Source organism: Gopherus evgoodei, chromosome 4, assembly GCF_007399415.2.
Source record: "Gopherus evgoodei ecotype Sinaloan lineage chromosome 4, rGopEvg1_v1.p, whole genome shotgun sequence".
Classification (NCBI taxonomy): Eukaryota; Metazoa; Chordata; order Testudines; family Testudinidae; genus Gopherus; species Gopherus evgoodei.
Window position 1 is genome coordinate 77,100,272 of NC_044325.1, and position 20,333 is coordinate 77,120,604.

Sequence of the window (20,333 nt, forward strand, 5' to 3'; positions counted from 1 at the left end):
GAAGATAGTGTATCTATTTGTTTCCTCATTTCCCCCTCACCCTACACAAACACGCTTTCTTTCTCACACACAATTTCTTTCTTTCCCTGTTCCCTTCTCAAGACTAATTTTCTTTCCATACAGTGTTCTTGCCGGAGAGGACTGAGAAATAAGAATGGGGAATAATAAATCTAAATGTAAATAGCGCATAAAATTGTTCAGAACTGGCAGAATTGTGCACTATAAGCCTTTTACTCCTAAAAGTTCAGAATACCCTTCAAGCAGCTCACCCAGTATACAGTACATCTTTTGATTTCCATACCTTTGAGATCTCAGACTTGTAGAATCATTCCCTAAAGAGTTATCTTTATCTTGCTTGACACATTTTTACCGTCTTGACAACTTCATTCCAGTAAACAGGAAAGAAAGGAACATCTTTGCCATAGAGCCTCTGCTGTTGCTGCTACTTTTGATCTTAAGACAGACAGGTTATGAACCTATCCCAACTTATCCAGATAGTCTGATCCCTTTTTCTGAATGGGCATTTCTTAGTGTCTGTCTGAACTACAAAACATCAGGACTGGTTACAGTTAAAATGTGTAGTGTAGAGGGTATCTAATCGTGTTGCAGCTAGGTTCCCTAACTCAGCTGTATTTTGTAGTGTAGCTAGATTCATAGTGACCATCGATTTCATCTGAGTGTTTCCAGTACAGATTCCTATTCTTGGGTGCAACTGCACGTTCTGTACTGTAATAGGAACCCTCTAAAAAGCTGTGACCATTAGAGAACTGAGGTGATAATAGGAGCCATGGCTCTGAATGTTGATTCCTTTCAATCGCAGTAGCAGTGTGGTTGTTAAATCTGTGTCCTTCCCATTCTTTGCTCCATCATTTGTTGTTTTTGCCTTCTTAGCCAAATTCTTTGTAAATAGTCTTTCTAGTTAATCCTGAAAAGCTATTTACAATGAATGAATCTGTTAGTAGTTGAAATATGTAGTATTGTATCATGGGATATTATTACTGGGCCTATTATTTCCTGTTCTATCAGTGCCATGTTAAGTCCATTGCTATAACAAAGACATGGCCAAAACTTCAAAACAAAAAGGATAAAACGGGTTCAAATGGTGCTCATCTTGCTGTGGAAAGATGTTGTCAATCCTAACTCCTGGTGTCTGAGGTTCCTTGAGGTGAGTCACTTGTCATGGTGGTGTTCAATTTCTATGTTATTTTGCACCCCTTCCTCTCTCCTGTGCTCATGAGACTGAATTCTTTCTCCAGTCTTTCCTCATAGAAGAGGCACTAAACGCCTCTCAAACAGCACCTCTCAGGTGCTGCTTCTGAATTGGTACCTAGTCCTTCTTTTGTCCCATGGGACAAGCTGAAGTCCAGATCCACCTGATCACACATCTTGAGAGGGCTTGGAAATTAAGATCAAGGACAGAGGTCTGTTGCTATCCTTTTCACTATCGTTCACCTAGTTTCAACTCAAGCTCCTGGACAGGGCTCAAATCCAAAGGCAGGTTGGTACAAAAAGAGGCCTTGCAACTATGAGATGCTCAAGGAGAAGCTCTGCCTTTCTCTGTGAAGGCTGATCCTATAGATCTAAGCTCAGCCGAGGATCCAAGGAATAGCTCCAGATTTATTAGGTTATCTTTGCCACCTTCTAGCACCAACTATTTGAATTGATTCTGTCTGCCAACATTGGCAGAGTTGTTGAAACCCTTTATTGTTGGTGTTAGAGTAGTAGTTCTTGAACTGTGGTCCTCAGAGTACCAGTGGTTTCCAGAGCCCCTACCTGGTGGCTCACTATGTTAAATACTTTGGGAATCAAACAATGAGGATTTTGTTGCTATGTAACCAGCAATGTTTAACTGGCAGTTGAACTGTGCTGGTATCTGCTAAGGGTTAGTAATGATGGTTTGGGAGTTGAGACCTTGAATCTGTTCCCAGCTCTGCCAGTGACTTCTTGTATCACATTGTGGAAGTTGCTTCTCCCTGCCTCTGATTTTTTCTCCACATCTATAAAATAGGGCTAGTGTCTCTCTTTGGAAAGCAATTTGAGATCTATAGATGAAAAGTGGTATATAAGTGCAAAGAATTATTAATATTTTCCTTATTTGGTTGGCTACCAACTGACTTTGGGCTAAATGAAGTTGCTCCTGATAATGACTATAACTGGAATGAACTCTGTTCTCTCTCTCTCTGACACAGAAACTTGCCTTCATGGTGTCTTTGGGACTGGTTACACATGACCATCTGGAAGGTAAGAAAAGTAACTGAGAATGGTTCCTATGCTCTCCTGTTTCTCAGCAATTCTAGATTGGAAGTAAAAGTACCAAAAGTTCTTGTGTGATGTGCACTCTTTTTTTCCTTGCACCAAGGAAAAGATCACACTTGGGCTATGCTCATACAGCACTTTGGGTGCAACTTGTCCCTGGCCTCTCAGTCCCTTGTTAGATGGAAACAAGGCAGTTGCTTAGGTATCTGAGATCAATGGTTGGGGAGGCAGTGCATGCTCTGCTGTCTGGGAGGAAACTGAAAAAACTAATTGACTATTGTGTAGGCCTTATGTGTGAAGAAGTTACCTAATAGGTCAGTGTACCTTAGCCCCTTCTTTGGATTTCTCATTTCTGTAAATTGGTGAGCATGCTGGGTTACTGGACTTCAGTAGCTCTAATAATTTCTTTAGTCCTCGCCTACAATGAAATCAAGCCTGAATCTACATAAATTCAAGGACTTGCACATTACTGTACTAAATTTAGCCTCAGCAGAAGTCCATTTTTATTTTTATAATTTCAACAGATAATATAGATGCTTATTTTTAAGCATTTTTTTCTATTTTTATTTATTTAAATTTTCATAGTTGCACAAAATTATGGGTTCTAAGTAATTTTTCATTTTTATCTATTTGAATTTTCACTATTGTGGAAAATTGTGGGTCAGACAACTAGTATTTAATGACAGTAGAAGTTGAGATTCAATCATTTAAAGCTTTATAACCATTAAAACACAAATTCTCAATATCATGTCAAAGTATACAAAGTAAATATCCTTTAGTCAAACTCTAGTAAGTTTTCATTCAGGACTTTTCTTACTTTGCCTATCTGTAAATTTTGATTATCATCAATGGAAATTTCTTTTTTGTCCATTTGTGTGTGTATAGATGTTTTTGACATTTACTGATTAAAAATTGAATCCTTCAAAGCCTAACTATATTTGCCTTAAATAGCAATGAGGTTTCCTCATGTGCTACTGTATTTAGTTTCCCAGTTATGTTGAACTTCACTATAAAATATCTGTGTTCAGATGCTCTCATTTGGGAGGGGCAGCCAATCATTTCATAAACCAATCTGGCAGTGTATTTATTTTTACCATTATTTATTCATTTTCAAACCCAGGAGTATAGCAGAGATGGCTCTCTTCAGTATTGCTGGCTTCCCATGGAAAGCCTCACAGTTAGAACTTACTTGCTTGCAGACTATATAACACAGACATTGTTCCATGCTTTCTGAATCCATGGTTTCTAACCTGAATCTTTCTTTTCACAAGAAATCCAAAGTAAGAGACAAGAGAGGAAAAGAAGAACAACAGCAAATCCAGTGTACAGTGGAGCCGTTTTTGAGCCTGAGGTATCAGTCTCTTCCTAGGGGGGAAGCTGGCAATTTCATTCTGTACTGCTGCCATTTTGCTACCTACTAAGATCTCTGAAGCCCAGCTAAACAGATAGGCTGTCATTATAGTTTGAGAGACCAATGTAGTGATGTGACCCTCAGGGTTTTATATAGTAAATACAGTTATTTCTGCTTAATACTTCTCTCCCCCTCCACCACCATGTGCATTATAAACCTGGCATTAAATAGCAGTGAGTGTTGGTCCTGCCATTAGAAGATCAGCTTGTGCACTGGCCTGCAGCAGTCCAGATGTCAGAAGCAGAATGGAAGGCTAACATTTCCAAAGATATGTCCCCAACAACAGGATAGACATTAAGCCCAGTTTCTACTGTACTGCTCTGCCTGAGCTCTTACAGATGTAATTGTTACAAAAAATTAGCCAGCTAAAGTTGTTTTCCTCTCCTTTAAAGCGTAAGAAGAGTGCAGTCACATACCTGAACAGCACAATGCATCCTGGGACACGTAAAAGAGGTGAGTTATTTTCAACAATGACATCTTGCTGTATGCTTATTTCTCCATCTCCCATCAGCAGTCCCCTTGTGGATGGAAAGAAAGTGAAACAGGGAAGGATTTTGTGATACTGCATTTGCACAGTAAATTCCAGTGGTAAATAAGGACCAATGTTTCTGGGGTTAGCGTAGCTGGCTTTATGGGGCAGCTCAGGGCAATATTTCAGTCTCACTCTACACAAATAAGAACAGAGTGTAAGATAAGATGTTGGAACACCATTTAATGGAAGAGAGTTGCTGCCAAGGTGCTCTTAATACTACCTAAGCTGCAGTGCTACTGCCAGGAAAGCAAAACATTATGGAAAAAGTGTATTTAATCTTACAGGAAGGGAAATTCAGAGTGTGAAGAGCTCACTCCCCACAATGTGTTGCTTTTCTAAGGGAAGGATCCCCCAAAGCATTTTCACTTCCACAGGGAAAGCTTCCCACTTACCTTAAGCACTCTTCAGAAACAACTACCATTCTGGAACCTTAAAATGCCACCTGTCCTCCAAGAAAGGAGGGTGTTTCTTATATCTATTAAGTGTTATTCAGTGGAATTCACCTACAGTGCAGCAGTTCTTGGGCAGAACAGGTCACATTTTAAAACTCTTACTTTTAAGGATAAAATTGATCTCTTGGAACATTACAGTAGAGCTTAACTGTTTTGTTCTCTTTCTGTGTGTGGTGCTGAATATCAGAGCTGAGATCTGCCATGCAGAGCTGAAAAGAAAATCTTTCCCTAACTTCTGATGCTCGCCTTTAATGGCTGTTAATGGTTTCCAACATGGCTTCTCTGCTCTTTGGTTTGCTGTCCAAAAACAAATGACCGAGCAATTTAACATCATGACCACCCAAGAAATCAGCAAGCATGCTGTATAGTTTGTGATTAAAGTCAGAGGTTTATGTGTTCCATATGTGGAGTGATGAACCTGAGACCATGTATGCAGCAGTGTATTGTGTATGTGTGTGCGCGCGCGCATGTGCATGCGTGTGTAACAGACTAGATGGCTCAGGATATTGGTGATGGAATACATAACATTTCATCGCCAAGTTATTGATCTGAATCTGTCCGAGGATAGTAGTAACTGAAAATCTTTAATTCTTTGGTGGCTGTTTGGTGGGCTAGATGACCTGATGATCCCAGTCCAGTCTGTATTGAACAGGTGCCCACATGACACAAACCATGATCATAACTAGCGCTGATCATTTCCAATGTCGGTATTCTTGGCCAAGAGGTCAGATGTTCAAATGACCCTTGCTCTCCTTGAGGCAGCCTCTTCAGTGCAGGATGGAAGCACATAGGTGGGGTAGTATAGATAAATTTGCACTTCTGCTGGCATGCTGTCTTTGAGTAAATAAAGGACGTCCAGTGCCACCTACCATTACCTTAAATATGTTTTCAAAAAAGAAAGACAAGAAAACAAGTGTGTGTGTATGCGTGTGTGCGCGTGTGCACTGTACATAAGGATATGTTCCTTCATATAGTAATGTTTCCAATGACCTTTTAATTCCATTATATAATGTGTGAAGAATTACTTATAGATTTTTAAATGCATAAGATTACATATATGTATACATGGTATTTTCTTAGATTGTTTTTGCCACAATGCTGTCTTCCTGTCCTTATTTTCACTCTCTGTTGTGAGTGTACACCCCTCATCAGCACCAGATTAGTAACATATTTTCAAATGGGGTGGACAAGATTTGGGGCCTACAGTAATTTTATTATTTGAATTAATATAGCAGTATATTAGGAGGATAGTTTGTGCAGCCCTGTGCCCTTTAGGGGTTTGGTTTGATTCTAAATGCTGTTGGTCATGTCAGAAATTTCAGCTATGGACATCACCATCAGAAATCCTTTCCAAGGATGTACATCTCCCTGGAAAGTATCTAGAATTCAAGTGAACTGGGTATACCCTGGCAATCTGTAAATACTATTATAAGTAGAGCCCTACCAAATTCATGGTCATGAAAAATGTCTCATGGACCGTGAAATCTGGCTCCCACTATGAAATCTTTTTTGTGTGCGTTTTGTGTGCTTTTACCCTATGCCATACAGCTTTCATGGGAGAGACCAGCATTTCTCAAATTGGGGATTCTGACCCAAAAGGGAGTTGTAGCAGCGGTCACAAGGTTATTTTAGGGGGAGGTGCGATATTGCCACCCTTACTTCTGTGCTGCCTTCAGAGCTGGGTTGCCAGAGAGCAGCGGCTAGTAGCGGGAGAACTCTGAAGGTGGCGCCCCACTAGCAGCAGTGCAGAAGTAAGGGTGGCAATACCATACCATGCTACCTTTACTTCTGTGCTACCTTCAGAGCTGGGTGGACAGAGAATGGTGGCTGCTGATTGAAGGCCCAACTCTGCAGGCAGCAGCGCAGAAGTAAGGGTGGCAGTACCACAACTCCCCCTACAGTAACCTTGCCACCCTCCCCCCAGAACTCCTTTTTGGGTCAGGACCCCTACAATTATAACACCATCAAATTTCAGATTTAAATAGCTGAAATGAAATTTGCGATTTTAAAAATCCCATGATTGTGAAAATGGCCAAAATGGACCATGAATTTGGTATGGCCCTAATTATAAGAGCTGGGTAATTATTCCTAGATTTTTATTCCTTGTGATCTTTCCATATCTGTAGAGTAACTTGGTATGTGGAAAGATAGGGAGAGTGCTAAGTACATATAGTTTTACATAGTCATACAATACATAGCTAATATCTCAGTTGTATGAAGGCTGTTCTTAACAGATTTTGTACTTAGTGCTTTTCTAAAGGAGTCTAAAATAGATATATATGATTGGGGCAGTGGGTGCTTGACTATAGAAGCTTAGGAAAGAATTTAGAGTTAGTTTGGAATATGCTTGGGGTCATGCGTAGGACAGTAGTACCTGCCGTTGAGATAGTGGGCATAGGTCTGAGATGGGAGGTGCTGACCTATAGGAAATGTAGGGAAGAAAAGGAGACTTGAAATGGTAAGTGCTAGCTATGAGAGAAGGAACTTTGGGTAGGTATATGCTGGCACAAGATAGATAGGGAGAGATGGGATAACAGTAGACAAATTAAACTGACAGAAATCATTGCAGCCGGTCTGTGGGTTTGGTGCCAGCACAATTTCCTGATAACTGGGCGATCTCATTGCTAGGAATGAAGAGGCCCCACTCTGCACTTGGGAGCGTGACTCTTTGACCCTTAGCAGAGCCTGTTTTCACACTCCTCTGATATGCATCTTTCAAGCGTTCATTTCTTGAAAAATTCCACTTGTACATTTCTAAAGAGATGTTTAAATCTTTGCTTCTCTTCTTCCACTTGTGACTCCTATATTAATTTCCTCTCTGTGCTACATCATTTCCTTTTTCATGCTAGCCAATGAGGACCACTGGCCAAAGGTATGTAAGATCATTTCCCCCCCACCCCTTTTTTTGTTCCCTTTTGTTAATGTGTAGGTCGTCCACCTAAATACAACACGGTGCTGGGGTTTGGGGCTCTGACCCCCACATCCCCTCTATCCAGTCATCCTGACTCCCCTGAAAATGAAAAGACAGAGACCACATTTACTTTCCCCGCATCTGTTCAGCCTGTGTCCCTGCCTAGCCCCAGCTCCACAGACGTAAGTAATTCTTGGGGAAGGGTTGGCTTTTGCAAAGACGTGTAGAATGAGCCACACTGGAAACTGCTTCCGATTTTGTTTCTTTAGCGTTCATTCCTTGAACACTGTTTGTCATGGTTCAGTGCAGTGAAACAGGCCGATGTTCTTTTACTCCTCAATCCTTCACTTTTACCTTCTTGTGCCTGTGTTATAGTATTGCAGATATTTTCTGTGACATTCAGTCATTGATTGGAATGTTGGGATATACTGGGCATGCTTAGATGAGCATGTTTTCTCAGTATATAGAGTCTGAGATCTTGTGTGACTGAATTAAATCTGTATTTCAGTGAGGAACTGGGAAGGGGAGAATGAGTCCTATTATTCAGAGAGACCGTAGTAGCAGTAAGTTGCTGGTGTTTCTGTAACAAGAGGAGGAAGAGAAGGAACTTCTTGGATCACCCGGATAGCTGGGCACAGTGTTCATAGCACTGATCACAAGAGGTTCTCATGTCCTGGCGTGATTGAATACACTGCCTCTGCACTCCCTGCTCATGAGACTTTTCTTGAACAAAGTCTAGGTATTCTGTTAGCATTTCTAAAGCAGGAGATAAAATATGCAGAGATTTCCCCTTCACAGCACAGCCTCTTTTGAGTAACTTTCTGAGAACCTTCAGATTGTCTCGTTCTTCTTATTCCTTGTAAAAAATATGATGACAGAATTGTAAAGGTCAGATCTAAACCCTAGAAAGCAAATAAATGAAGTAAGGTTGAGTTTCCTCCCAGGCCACTGATCTATCCTTCGTTACCCTAAGTGATACTATCACAATAAACTACAATTGAAAAAGGTGACTGCAAGAAATAAGAGAAGGCCAATGTAACATCACCTGGGTCTGCTTAAAGATCTCAGTATAAAGGAAATACTGTAGTAGGACTATACTGGGAATAGAGAAATGAGACAATTAAGTACACAAGAATGCTCAGCAGTCAAAATGCACTTCTAGTCTGAAAAGTAACTCTGTAAAAGTTCGTCTGTCAATTACTCCTATCATATGAGGCTCAGTTTATAGGTATAGATGCTTTTTTTTCAATTGCCAGTGCTGCAAACTACCCCTGGGATCTGAGAGTCATGGTGGACTCTTCCCTTTGCATACATCATCAGCTGTAATAAAGGTTCTAAAGTCCAACATTGGTCCTCAGTAACTCCTGTGCTGCCCCATTGCCTCTTATGCACTGATGTAACTGCTTGGAACTGAGTAGCCAATTCTACTGACAATGCACAAGATGGAATAGAATCCAGTTCCCTCCCTCTGAACTCTACCAGCTCTGCAGGGCTAACAGTCAAAACATACTTTAGTCACTAAAGTTGGCAAATGTGACCATGATACACAGGGAGCACATCTGTGGAATAAGCAGGGACCCTTTTTAAATAGTCACTTTTCAGAGGGGAACATTATTTGAATATCCAAAAAAAAAATGTCCTGACAGTCAGGTACGTGAGTCTGTGGAACAGACTCCTAAAGGAAAGGTGCAGCATTTCCATCTTTTGGGACAAAAATGTACAGACCATTGGAAATTATGCTGTAGAGAACAAACCTGTGCTGCCTCCAAGAGATGGACTGGGTAACGTACTAGGTCTCTTCCATCTCTGATTTCAGTGATTTTTTTTTTACCAACCTTGCGACCAGAGCATAACAGTTCTCAGAACAGTGTGAGATGTTATCATGTGTATTTCAATGCCTGACTACAACTGGCTAAGTTAAGGACAGAGTATCATTCTAGTGTTCCCAGCCTGATTCTGAATTTCTTGCCTTTGGTGAAATTGCTTAATATTTAAGCTTAGTTTTCCATGATTTAACATACTTTTTAAATTAAATGATAGTTTTTAAAAATACAAAGATTCCATAGGAAACATGCAAGCTGACACAATAGGTGGTTAAAATATATAACACATATGCATACACTTGGATAACTTGTTAAAATGATCTCAGTTCTGTGTGATATACTGTGTCAGCAAGTTAGCACGGCATTCCCCCGGGAGTAATACAAATCTGTATACTAAAACGCTTACAGACAGGTTACCCAGTTTGTGCACAAAGGTAACATTAAAACATTAATATTGCTGTTTTAATTTTTTAAAAGAATTCAGTCCCAAAACTCCCCCAGTGCACATTTTCCAACAACTGAGCTAGACAACTTTGATTTTAAAAGGAAATAGAAACCACAGCGATAGATACCTTTTGAAATATCTGAGACCTGTGAATTCTAGGAGCAGAAAATGTGTCAGAAACCATGATACATGTATCACGAGTCCTTTATCTTAAAAACGCCTCCATTAATTTGTTAAAAAAAATCTGTACTTTCACATATTTCGTATAAATTATAATTATTAGGCAGTCAATTAATTGCAGTTAGCTCATGCGAATAACTTAAAAAAATTAATTGTGATAAAATGAATCATGATTAATCTCATTTTTAATCACATTGTTAAACAATACCAATTGAAATGTATTAAATATTTTTTGATGTTTTTCTACATTTTCAAATATATTGATTTCAATTACAACATAGAATACAAAGTGTAGAGTACTCTATTTATTTTTATTACAAATATTTGCACTGTAAATATGATAAAAGAAACAGTATTTTTCAATTAACCTTGTACAAGTAATATAGTGCAATCTAATATAGTGCAACTTACAAATATAGATTTTGTTGTTACGTAACTGCACTCAAAAATAAACCAATGCAAAACTTTAGAGCCTACAAGTCCACTCAGTCCTACTTCTCATTCAGCAAATCACTAAGACAAACAAGTTTGTTTACATTTATGGGAGATAATGCTGCCCACTTCTTATTTACAATGTCAACAGAAAGTGAGAACAGGCGTTCGCATGGGACTTTTTTAGCCAGCATTGCAAGGTATTCACATGCCAGATATGCTAAACATTCGTATGCCCCTTCATGCTTCAACCACCATTTCAGAAGACATGCCTCTATGCTGATGACGCTCCTTAAAAAAAAGTGTTAATTAAATTTGTGACTGAACTCCTTGGTGGAGAATTGTATGTCTCCAGCTCTATTTTACCCACATTCTGCCAAATATTTCATGTTATAGCAGTCTTGGATGATGAATCAACACATGTTGTTCATTTTAAGCACACTTTCGCTTCAGATTTGACAAAATGCAAAGAAAGTACCAGTGTGAGATTTCTAAATATAGCTACAGCACTCGACCAAAGGTTTAAGAATCTGAAGTGCCTTCCAAAGTCTGAGAGGGATGAAGGGAGCATGCTTTTAGAAGTCTTAAATGAGCAACACTCTGATGTGGAAACTACAGAACCCGAATCACCAAAAAAGAAAATCAACCTTCTGCTGGTGGCATCTGACTCAGATGATGAAAATGAACGTGTATCGGTCCTCGCTGCTTTGTATTGTTAGCAAGCAGAACCCGTCATCAGCATTGATGCATGTCCTCTGGAATGGTGGTTGAAGCATGAAGGAAAATATGAATCTTTAGCACATCTGGCATGTAAATATCTTTTCAACGCTGGCTACAACAGTGGCATGAAAACACCTGTTCTCACTTTCAGGTGACACTGTAAATAAGAAGCAGGCAGCATTATCACCTGCAAATGTATACGAACTTTTTTGTCTGAGTGATTGCCGAACAATAGGATTGAGTGGGCTCATAGGCTCTCAAGTTTTGCTTTGTTTTATTTTTGAATGCAGGGTTTTTTTGTACATAATTCTACATTTGTAAGTTCGAATTCCATGATAAAGAGATTGCATGACAGCACTTGTATTAGGTGAATTGAAAAATATTATTTCCTTTGCTTTTTACAGTGCAAATATTTGTAATAAAAAAATACAAAGTGAGTACTGTACACTTCGTATTCTGTATTATAATCAAAATCAATATATTTGAAACTGTAGAAAACATCCAAAAATATTTAAATAAATGGTATTCTGTTAATTGTTTTACAGTGCAATTAATTGTGATTAATTTTTTTAATCGCTTGACAGTCCTAATAACTACTATGAGGAAAAATGGTCTTTTGATGTAAGAATGGGGCTGAAAGTAAGGAAATCTGTGTTCTATTCATAGTCTTCCACAAACTCACAGTGTAGCCTTGTGAGAGTCAAATCATTTTTGTGACTCAGTTTCCTCTTCTGTAAAATGGGATAATGGTAGTCCACATGGGTGCTGAGACTTAATATTTGTAAAACTCTTTGAGATTCTTGGCTATAGAAATACAAAATACTAATTATTTAAGCACCAGCAATATATTGGTGTTGTATATGAAGACAAAGAGAAAGATACGGTCCTTTGCATCAAAGATCTTATAGTCTAATTAGTAGGGCCCTACCAAATTCATGGTCTGTTTTGATCAATTTCACAGCCAGGGGGTAAAATTACTCAGTTTCATGTTTACATCTGAAAATTTACACGGTTGTAACTGTGGGGGTACTGACCCAAAAGGCGTTCAGAGTGCAAGGTTCACAAGGCTACTGTAGGTGGGTTATGGGATTGTCACCCTACTTCCGCCATGCTACTGGCAGGGGGGACGATGAGCTGGACAATCAGAGAGGAAGGCTGCTGGCTGGGCGCCCAGCTCTAAAAGCCAGCGCCAGCAGCAGCACAGAAGTGAGGGTCACACCGGGTATGGAGGGTGGGTTACAATAGGTCTGGTTTTCCTGGCAGTCTCCCGCCTGAGTGGATGGGAGGTGACATCTGGAGCCACAGCGTCTCTGTGCAGGGAGGTAATAGCTGCAGCTGGAGCTGCGGCCTCTGCACAGGGAGTGTGACAGTTGCAGCCGCAGCCTCTCCACATGGGGAGGTGACAGCTCAAGCTGCAGCCTCTCAGCATGATGGGGAACGGTGTCAGCTTGAACCGCCAAGCTTCCTACAGCTGGGGGAAATTTCCAGAGGTGAGTCTGACCCGTCCCAGGAGCAGCCCCTGACGGGGAAGAGGACGTCTTGTCCCTCCTCATCCCCAGCTGGGACTAGCAGCTGGAGCCCTGCGCAGGATGGGAGCCCCCAACTCCATGCCAGATTTCACAGGGTAGATCAGATTTCACGGTTCGTGATATGTTTTCACAGCCATGAATTTGGTAGGGCCCTACTAATTAAATATTAAACACAAGATATACTGGGTTAGTCAGAGAACGGTGCTAGCTTATAAAGATCTTAATTTATTATAAGTGATTCAGGTTGCCCGATGTTTTCCATTTTAAGACCCTGTTTTCAGTTGCTGACAACTTTGCCAAATTTAAATTGCTTGGGCTGAAACTTTCCACGATGGGTGTCTAACTCAAGTTGAATTTTTTTTAAAGTTTCACCTAAAACAGTTCAGCTATTTAACACAACAAAATTAAGGAAAATAACTTGTTTTGCCCAAGCTAAAAATATTTTTGATAACTGTTTTTGTTATTGGAGCAAAGACTTTGTTGGAGCAAAGACTTGAAATTTAGCATGGGTGTATGGCCTTTGAGTCAGAGATGGCCTTCTGACATCCATGTGAAAATCCCTCCAAATTTGGCCACACTACATGCCTGTGAAAAATCTGTCTGCACGTTCTCAGTAGAGGCTTGTTACAGTTTGGCAGCAAAATTCTCTGATGAATCCAGCTCCACTGAGCATGCTCCATCTCCTCACATCTTCTACAAGCTGACCAGACTGCACATGCAGAATGACTAATCGTGCTCCTTCCCAAGGCTAAGCAGGAATTTTACGGCAATTGCTGCTCCCAGGTTCCAGGGGTGCCTGCGATACCAGGCACCAGAACTGAGAGCAGTGAGACACTCTCTCTCCTGTGCTGTCTCTGCTGTGACATAGGCAGTTTGGAGGAGAGCGATGAGACAAACTGACTTGAGTGCAGCAGAGTAAGGAATAGGGTGCTGGAGGGGAAAAGATGAAAAGTGTGGGGACGAGGGCAGGACCTCTGTCTGGGAGGATGGATAAGAGCCTAGGAAGGAACAGAGTTAGGAGCAGGAGCCAGGAGAGAGGGTACAAGCACAAGAGCAGGGGGGCAATAATGAGGGTCATGAGAGTAGGAACAAGAGGTAGGAGGGAGAGGCAGAAGCTGGGCTGGGGGAGGGCAAGATGGGCAGGGTCAAGATTGAAGCAGAGGCGACAGAGAGGTCTGTCATCACTTGAGTGTACTCTCCTAAAGAACCTGGAATGAATCCCATTATTCTGGAGTCTTGACATTCCTATGATGTCTCATAAATAGCTCTAAAACCCACTGACAAAGCATGTGTCTCCATGCCACTCTAGTGGCAGGTCTGCTTAGAAGAAAACAGCCATCTATTGCTACCAGTTACTGTTGGGCTGAAATGGTAGAGGACTGTGCTGTGGATGTAACTATCCCAATCATGGTGATGACCCACATGTGGGAGTCAGTATGGTAACACAGGATGGCATTTTTATCTTTCAGTTTTTAAGTTTTTAAAAAACTTGGGAAATTACATCCAAACAGCAATGTTCATTCAGTTTGCAAAGGCAAACCCTCAAATGTTAGGGGATGTCAGAATTAAGGTTGCCAGTGCAACCTTAATTCAGCCCTTTTGTGCACAAGGCATAATGATGCTGTCTTTGAATACAAGGTCGCCTACTCTTTTTTCCACAGGCTTTTTATGATGTAATATCTATCTGTCTATATAGATAGATATAGATATATCTAAATACAGAGGTTACACACACACACATACATATAGTGCTGGTTTATTGTTATATTTATTTTTCTGACAGTGACACCTAAGGTCCAGGGTCCCGTTGTACTAGATACTATACAAACATAAAGAGCTTAGGGTTGGTTTTTTGTTCTGTCTAGACTACAGTTGATGTAGGAACAGAGGAGGTATGACCAAAAGTTACTTTTGTTACCTTTTGTGCCTCCCCTATTCTGGGGGCAGCTTCAGGCCTTCTCAGCCTCCAGCATGCGTTACACTTGGCTGCTTATGGCCCCTCAGAGCTGTTTCAGAAGCCTGTAGCCAGAGTGCAGCAATGTAGAGGGGACATAGCACACAATCTGGCCCATATTATACATATATTTATTAACAACAAATAAGACACGGGACATTTCCTGGGAATTAAATACTGGTTGTGGGGAGCTCAGGAACCATCCACCACCAGTTATTAATTCCTACGAAATGCCCTGCACTCAGGGCCAGTGCAAGGAAGTTTCGCGCCCTAGGTGAAACTTCCACCTTGTGCAACCCCCCCACACCCAGCTAACCCCACCCCCCATGGCAGCTAACCACGCCCACCTGCCCCCCCACCAGAGGAGGGGCCCCCCCCGCAGCAGCTAACCCAGCCCCTAACCTGGGGAGCCTGCTGCCCCCCTCCCCCCCCCAGCAGCTACCCCCCTGCAGAAGCTAACTCCGCCTGGGGAGACACCACCCCCCTGCGGCAGCTAACCCTGCCTGGGGAGCCCACCCCAGCTCACGGCTCCACCTCCTCCGCTGAGCACGCCGGCGCTGCTCTAAGCCTTCTCTCCTGCCAGGCTTGCGACACCGATTGGAGGAGAATTAGAGCGGGGGCTGTGTGCTCAGTGGAGGAGGCAGAGCGGAGGTGATCTGGGGCGGGGAGTGGTTCCCCTGTGCACTCCCCTACCCCCTGTTACTGCAGGTGGCCCTCCCCCCTGCCCCAGCTCACCTCCACTCCACCTCCTCGCCTGAGCGGGTTTTAGGCGCTTTCAACCTAGTTTGCCTAAGTGGTTGCACCGGCCCTGCCTGCACTATTGCATTACTGCCTTGATAAGATGAAAATAGGGCTATGGATTTACGTGTATATATGTGTGTGTGCGGTATGTGTGTGTCCATTCCAGTTGGTATATATGGAGCATTACTAGAAAATTAATACCTTGCTTATTAACCCATCTTGTTACATGAATCATCACTCAACATTCATTGAATTTAGAAGTTCTAAACCTGAATTGTTGAGCAACTGATACTTGAATGAGAGATTAAGGAAATCACCTGCTTAGATCTGATTCTGCAGGATATCAGATGTCACAGTGTTTAATGGGCTTGATCCTGAAAGATACTGATCGCCCTGGCAACATGCAGAATGCTCTCAATTGCCATTGTTTTGAGTGGTTGTTGAGGATGCTCAGCACCGCACAAGATTGGGCCATGCATTAACATAGAACTTCAAAAGGCTCTAGGATGAATTTCCTTTGAAGACTGGATCGCAGAGGATTTTCTGTTTGCCTTTATCTTGTTTCCTGTCTGCCTTCTGTTCCATCTATGCATTCACACAATGCAGGAAAGAGGAAAAGGAAGCTCTTCCCAGCAACACAAATTTCATTTCAAGGAAGGCATGAAATCTCACTGATTTGCTTCTTCAATTAACATTTAAGAACTCTCTTTAGTATTAAAGATTAAATTATCTCAGAACCCTATTCTCATTTGATTCTTGGAAGTTATGGAATCAAAACATGACACTGAACTTCAAGAAAGATTGACCCTTTAGAAAACAGGACAGCAGTGTTATCCTTGGGAGTTAAGGGATGAAGAGCAGCTCCCAATAGAGTAAGACTTATCTGTCATGGAGTCCGAAAGTTAAAACTCAGCAGACTGTATTTGTGTGTGATTGTCTTTGAAAATATGGTGGATCTCTTGCTGCATACATTTAATACATTATCCCTAGGGCCCTACCAAATTCACAGCCATGAAAAATGCATCACAGAACGTGAAATCTGGTCTTTTTGTGCTTTTACCCTATACTATACAGATTTTCATAGGGCAGACCAGCGGTTCTCAAATTGGGAGTCCTGACCCAAAAAGGAGTTGCAGGGGAGGTCACAAGGTTATTTTAGGGCAGTTGTGGTATTGCCACCCTTACTTCTGCACTGCTTTCAGAGCTGGGCAGCGGGAGAGCGGTGGCTGTTGGCTGAACACCCAGCTGTGAGGGTGTATGGAACTTCATTGAAGTCAATGAGAATTGTATGTGCCGAGGGCTTGAGACATCGGGTCTTAGGTGTGGCAAGTTGCCAGAGTAGTCCCGCAGGTGAATAAAGGGTAGAGTTTGGGTGTCCCTGTTCTGCCCTCTGGGTTTTAAGTTGTTTTCCTTGTGTGTTCTTCTGTTCAAACATCTACTTATTAAAAACCACAAAAGCATGAGATGGGAATGATGGGAGGAAAGAGAGAGAGGAATAAAGAGAGAAAAACAAACCTAACCTTGCCATGAATTTTGCTTTGTGGGGGATGGTCCTTGGGGAGTGAATAGTTGGGGAAAGGAAGTGCCTCAACTGATAATGCAAAAATAGTAAAACATAGATTTTTAAAAGGACACTGTCTACTAACTTTTCAGTTCCTTGTGAAAGCCTCTTATGGCTGAAAATAACATTTTCCCCTCTTGGTTTTGTGAACTGTTGATATCCCCTCGTTCTGCCCCTCACAGGCCTTGGTTAATGATGAAACAGAAATCAGTAGTCATTGTGGGACTGGGGCAATGGATTTTAAAATATAATCGGCTGAACATGCATCTGATGAAGTGGGTATTCACCCGCAAAAGCTCATGCTCCAAAACGTCTGTTAGTCTATAAGGTGCCACAGGACTCTTTGCTGCTTTTACAGATCCAGACTAACACAGCTACCCCTCTGATACTTGAAGTTAAAGGAGTTACCTCAGGGATGAATTGGGTCCATGCTTTTTAATTTACAAATCAGAGCACTTTTTTCTTTCAGTATAACAGAAAAGATGTCACATATGTTCTCTAAATACTTATCAGTGTTGTTTTAAAGTTCAATATTGTCCTCTGTGGTTTTCTTAGGAAAGACTGTGGACATGAGGCAACCTCATTTATATGCTCCCCACACGGAGCTGTGCTTACATCCAAAGATTAGAAGGACTAAGGAAAGTGGGTATCTTACCAGTGCAGGCTGAAACCAGTGAAAATTTTCCTAACTAAGATGGATGGTGGGGTAGGGATTGTTACTAGAGACTGTGGTAACAGATATTCACTAGGGCCTCTCGTCTGGGAAGGGCAGAGGGAGTTGTACTTCTGACATCCTCGCTGGTTTTCTGGTTACACCTCCTAAAAAGAACTTAGCCATATAGAATCCCATAGCTGTAGCTTGTGCAGAAGCGTTTACATTCAACTAGGATGTAGATGTCAAAGGTCAAAGTTCACGTTTTGCCTTCTTCTTTCTCACCCCCTTCCCTCAATTTTATAGGGCGATATCCATGAGGATTTTTGCAGTGTTTGCAGGAAAAGCGGGCAGTTGCTGATGTGTGACACATGTTCACATGTGTATCACCTGGACTGTCTGGACCCACCTCTGAAAACCATTCCCAAGGGCATGTGGATCTGTCCCAAATGTCAAGACCAGGTATTGTTTGAAAGATAGGGAGTTACACACAGTGCACTACAAAGATTTTCCGAGTTAAAGAAAACAACCTGATCACTTGGCTTAGATTGGAACAGCCTGACATTGAGCAAATCTATTTGATCTGTAATTAGGTTTGTGTGAATTTCATCAAATTGCCACTGTTTGAATGCTCACAAATACTAAGCCTTTAAGTCTTGCTTTTGTGCTCCCAGACTCAGGGTCCTTTTGTGTTACCCTTGTGTTTCAACTCTGCTTTTCTGGGGCAAAGCACACAAACTTTTGGGAAAGGTTCTCTATGACCCATAAGGATTTTCCTGTAGCTTTTTTATTCAGAATTTCTCTGAAAGGTGGTAGTTCTTTGTCTAAAGTGACTAAGATATTTGCACAAGCCTACCCGTAATAGAGAGAGAAAATACTGAGCCAGTGCTTGCTGGTAAAACCCAAACATTAGAGAGATTGTCATTCCTGTTCTCTTTCATGGTACATTCAGTGTCAGAATAATGACTATCGATGAATGACTTGGACGTTCTTCCCTCAAAAAATCTCTGTAAAAGTATACAAATGGATTGGAATAATGAGATGATATTTCATCCATTAATGGCATAAAGATTACAAGATAAAGAAATAAACTGCTGTTTTCATTTTCTCTATTTTGGAATGTCAAGAATTACAGTGGATTGCTTTTAAGCCAGCAGCCAAAAGCTATTAACATACTGTCTGACCTAAGAGTAGGGTGACCAGACAGCAAATGTGAAAAATCAGGATGGGGTGAGGGGGTAATAGGAGGCTATATAAGAAAAAGACCCAAAAATCGGGACTGTCCCTATAAAATCTGGACATCTGATCACCTTACCTAAGAGAGTGCCTTAGTAGTCTATGTGAGCCTCTTTTAACCAGATAATAACATAAGAAAACAACCTGGCATTTCCACATGCATGTTACATAACGCAACAAAAAAACAAACAAAAACTCCCGGTAGATTAAATTACTCGATATGGTTGTAGCTGAAGGAGGAGGGGGCACAGCCTGGCTTTCACACTCACCCCCGCCACCACCACCGCTGGTTTATGTTTTACTGAAAAGTTGCCAGAAAATAAATTAAAAAGTGTCAGAGACATTTTGCTTTAGAGTGACTCCAGCCTCAGTCCCCTGGGTCATTCCTCTGGTGAGCTACCAAGATTCATTCTTCCTCCCTAAATAAGGTATCTTAAGAGGGAATCTGTTTATCCTCTTAAAGATAAGTATGATGCTTGTCCTTATAAGGAGAGTTTGGCAATACCAGTAACGTGGTCCTGAGAGCAGCTGGAGATGGGAAAGTGACATGTCTTACCTGTTTGAAAGTGTGAAGTTCATATGTGTGGTGCAGAGGCTTTCCAGGAACAACTTAGATCAGCAGTTTGTCTGAGCCATGAAACCATGTTCCTGTCGTCTGGCAAGTTTGAGATCAGATATGTTGTCTTTTCATTCCTCTTTAACCTGTGAAGTTTCATGAGCAGAAGATGTTTGTGGTTATGAGGGAGTGAGAAAATGCTGACATTTATGATAAATCAACCTCTGTTGTGGAGGCTATAACACAGATGCAAATAATTCCCTCTGTTGAACCTCGGAACAGGATTGCAAGGCATTATGTTAACAGGTTGTGCCTAATGATAGTCATGAAAGAAACTCTTGTCTCACCCTCTCTTTTTGTCTCATCCCTTTTTCTTTCTCCCTTTCCCAGAGGTAAAATGTGTGCCAGTTAAATGTACACACTCTTTTCTTTCAGATGCTGAAGAAGGAAGAAGCAATCCCATGGCCGGGGACTTTAGCAATTGTTCATTCATATATTGCATACAAAGCAGGTAGGAAAACAGAGAACACCTTTGCATTGCTTTCATGTTTGTAAAATGTTATTTTGGGAATGGTATTGGGTCGGACTTGTTTTAAAGAGGAAATTAAGAGGGAAAACCCTTGATAACCCAAGTAATAATGTGAAAAGGGCAGTCTGGGTACTTTGTGAAAGCTTCATGTGACTCTTCATTTATGCAGGTGCAATTTCAAGTATGATACAATGTGCCCATTGTATAAAGTAGCTTAGAGACTCCATCTGAAGAACATAACAGGGACTCTTTAAATATTCATCATTGAGAGGATTATTATTCCCTTTTACAGCAAAAGAAGAGGAGAAACAGAAGCTACTTAAATGGAGTTCAGATTTAAAACAAGAAAGAGAACAACTAGAGCAGAAGGTCAAACAGCTCAGCAATTCCATAACAGTAAGTATTTTTCTCTG

At 41.3% G+C, this 20,333-nt stretch overlaps 1 protein-coding gene across 10 annotated transcripts in view; it reads left to right on the top strand.

Annotated features, from left to right (window-relative positions):
- Nucleotides 1–20,333, top strand: part of PHF21A (PHD finger protein 21A) — a 304,777-nt gene that overhangs the window by 275,598 nt on the left and 8,846 nt on the right. For 7 of the 10 annotated variants that reach the window (XM_030559952.1, XM_030559947.1, XM_030559948.1 and 4 more), the window contains 7 exons: nucleotides 2,190–2,241; nucleotides 3,528–3,607; nucleotides 4,060–4,120; nucleotides 7,581–7,744; nucleotides 17,906–18,061; nucleotides 19,827–19,902; nucleotides 20,213–20,316. In XM_030559952.1, the coding sequence (XP_030415812.1) occupies nucleotides 2,190–2,241; nucleotides 3,528–3,607; nucleotides 4,060–4,120; nucleotides 7,581–7,744; nucleotides 17,906–18,061; nucleotides 19,827–19,902; nucleotides 20,213–20,316 (693 nt within the window). Of the gene's footprint in view, nucleotides 1–2,189; nucleotides 2,242–3,527; nucleotides 3,608–4,059; nucleotides 4,121–7,500; nucleotides 7,524–7,580; nucleotides 7,745–17,905; nucleotides 18,062–19,826; nucleotides 19,903–20,212; nucleotides 20,317–20,333 lie in introns of all 10 variants that reach the window. The other 3 variants (XM_030559955.1, XM_030559954.1, XM_030559957.1) reach the window with 2 other exon arrangements.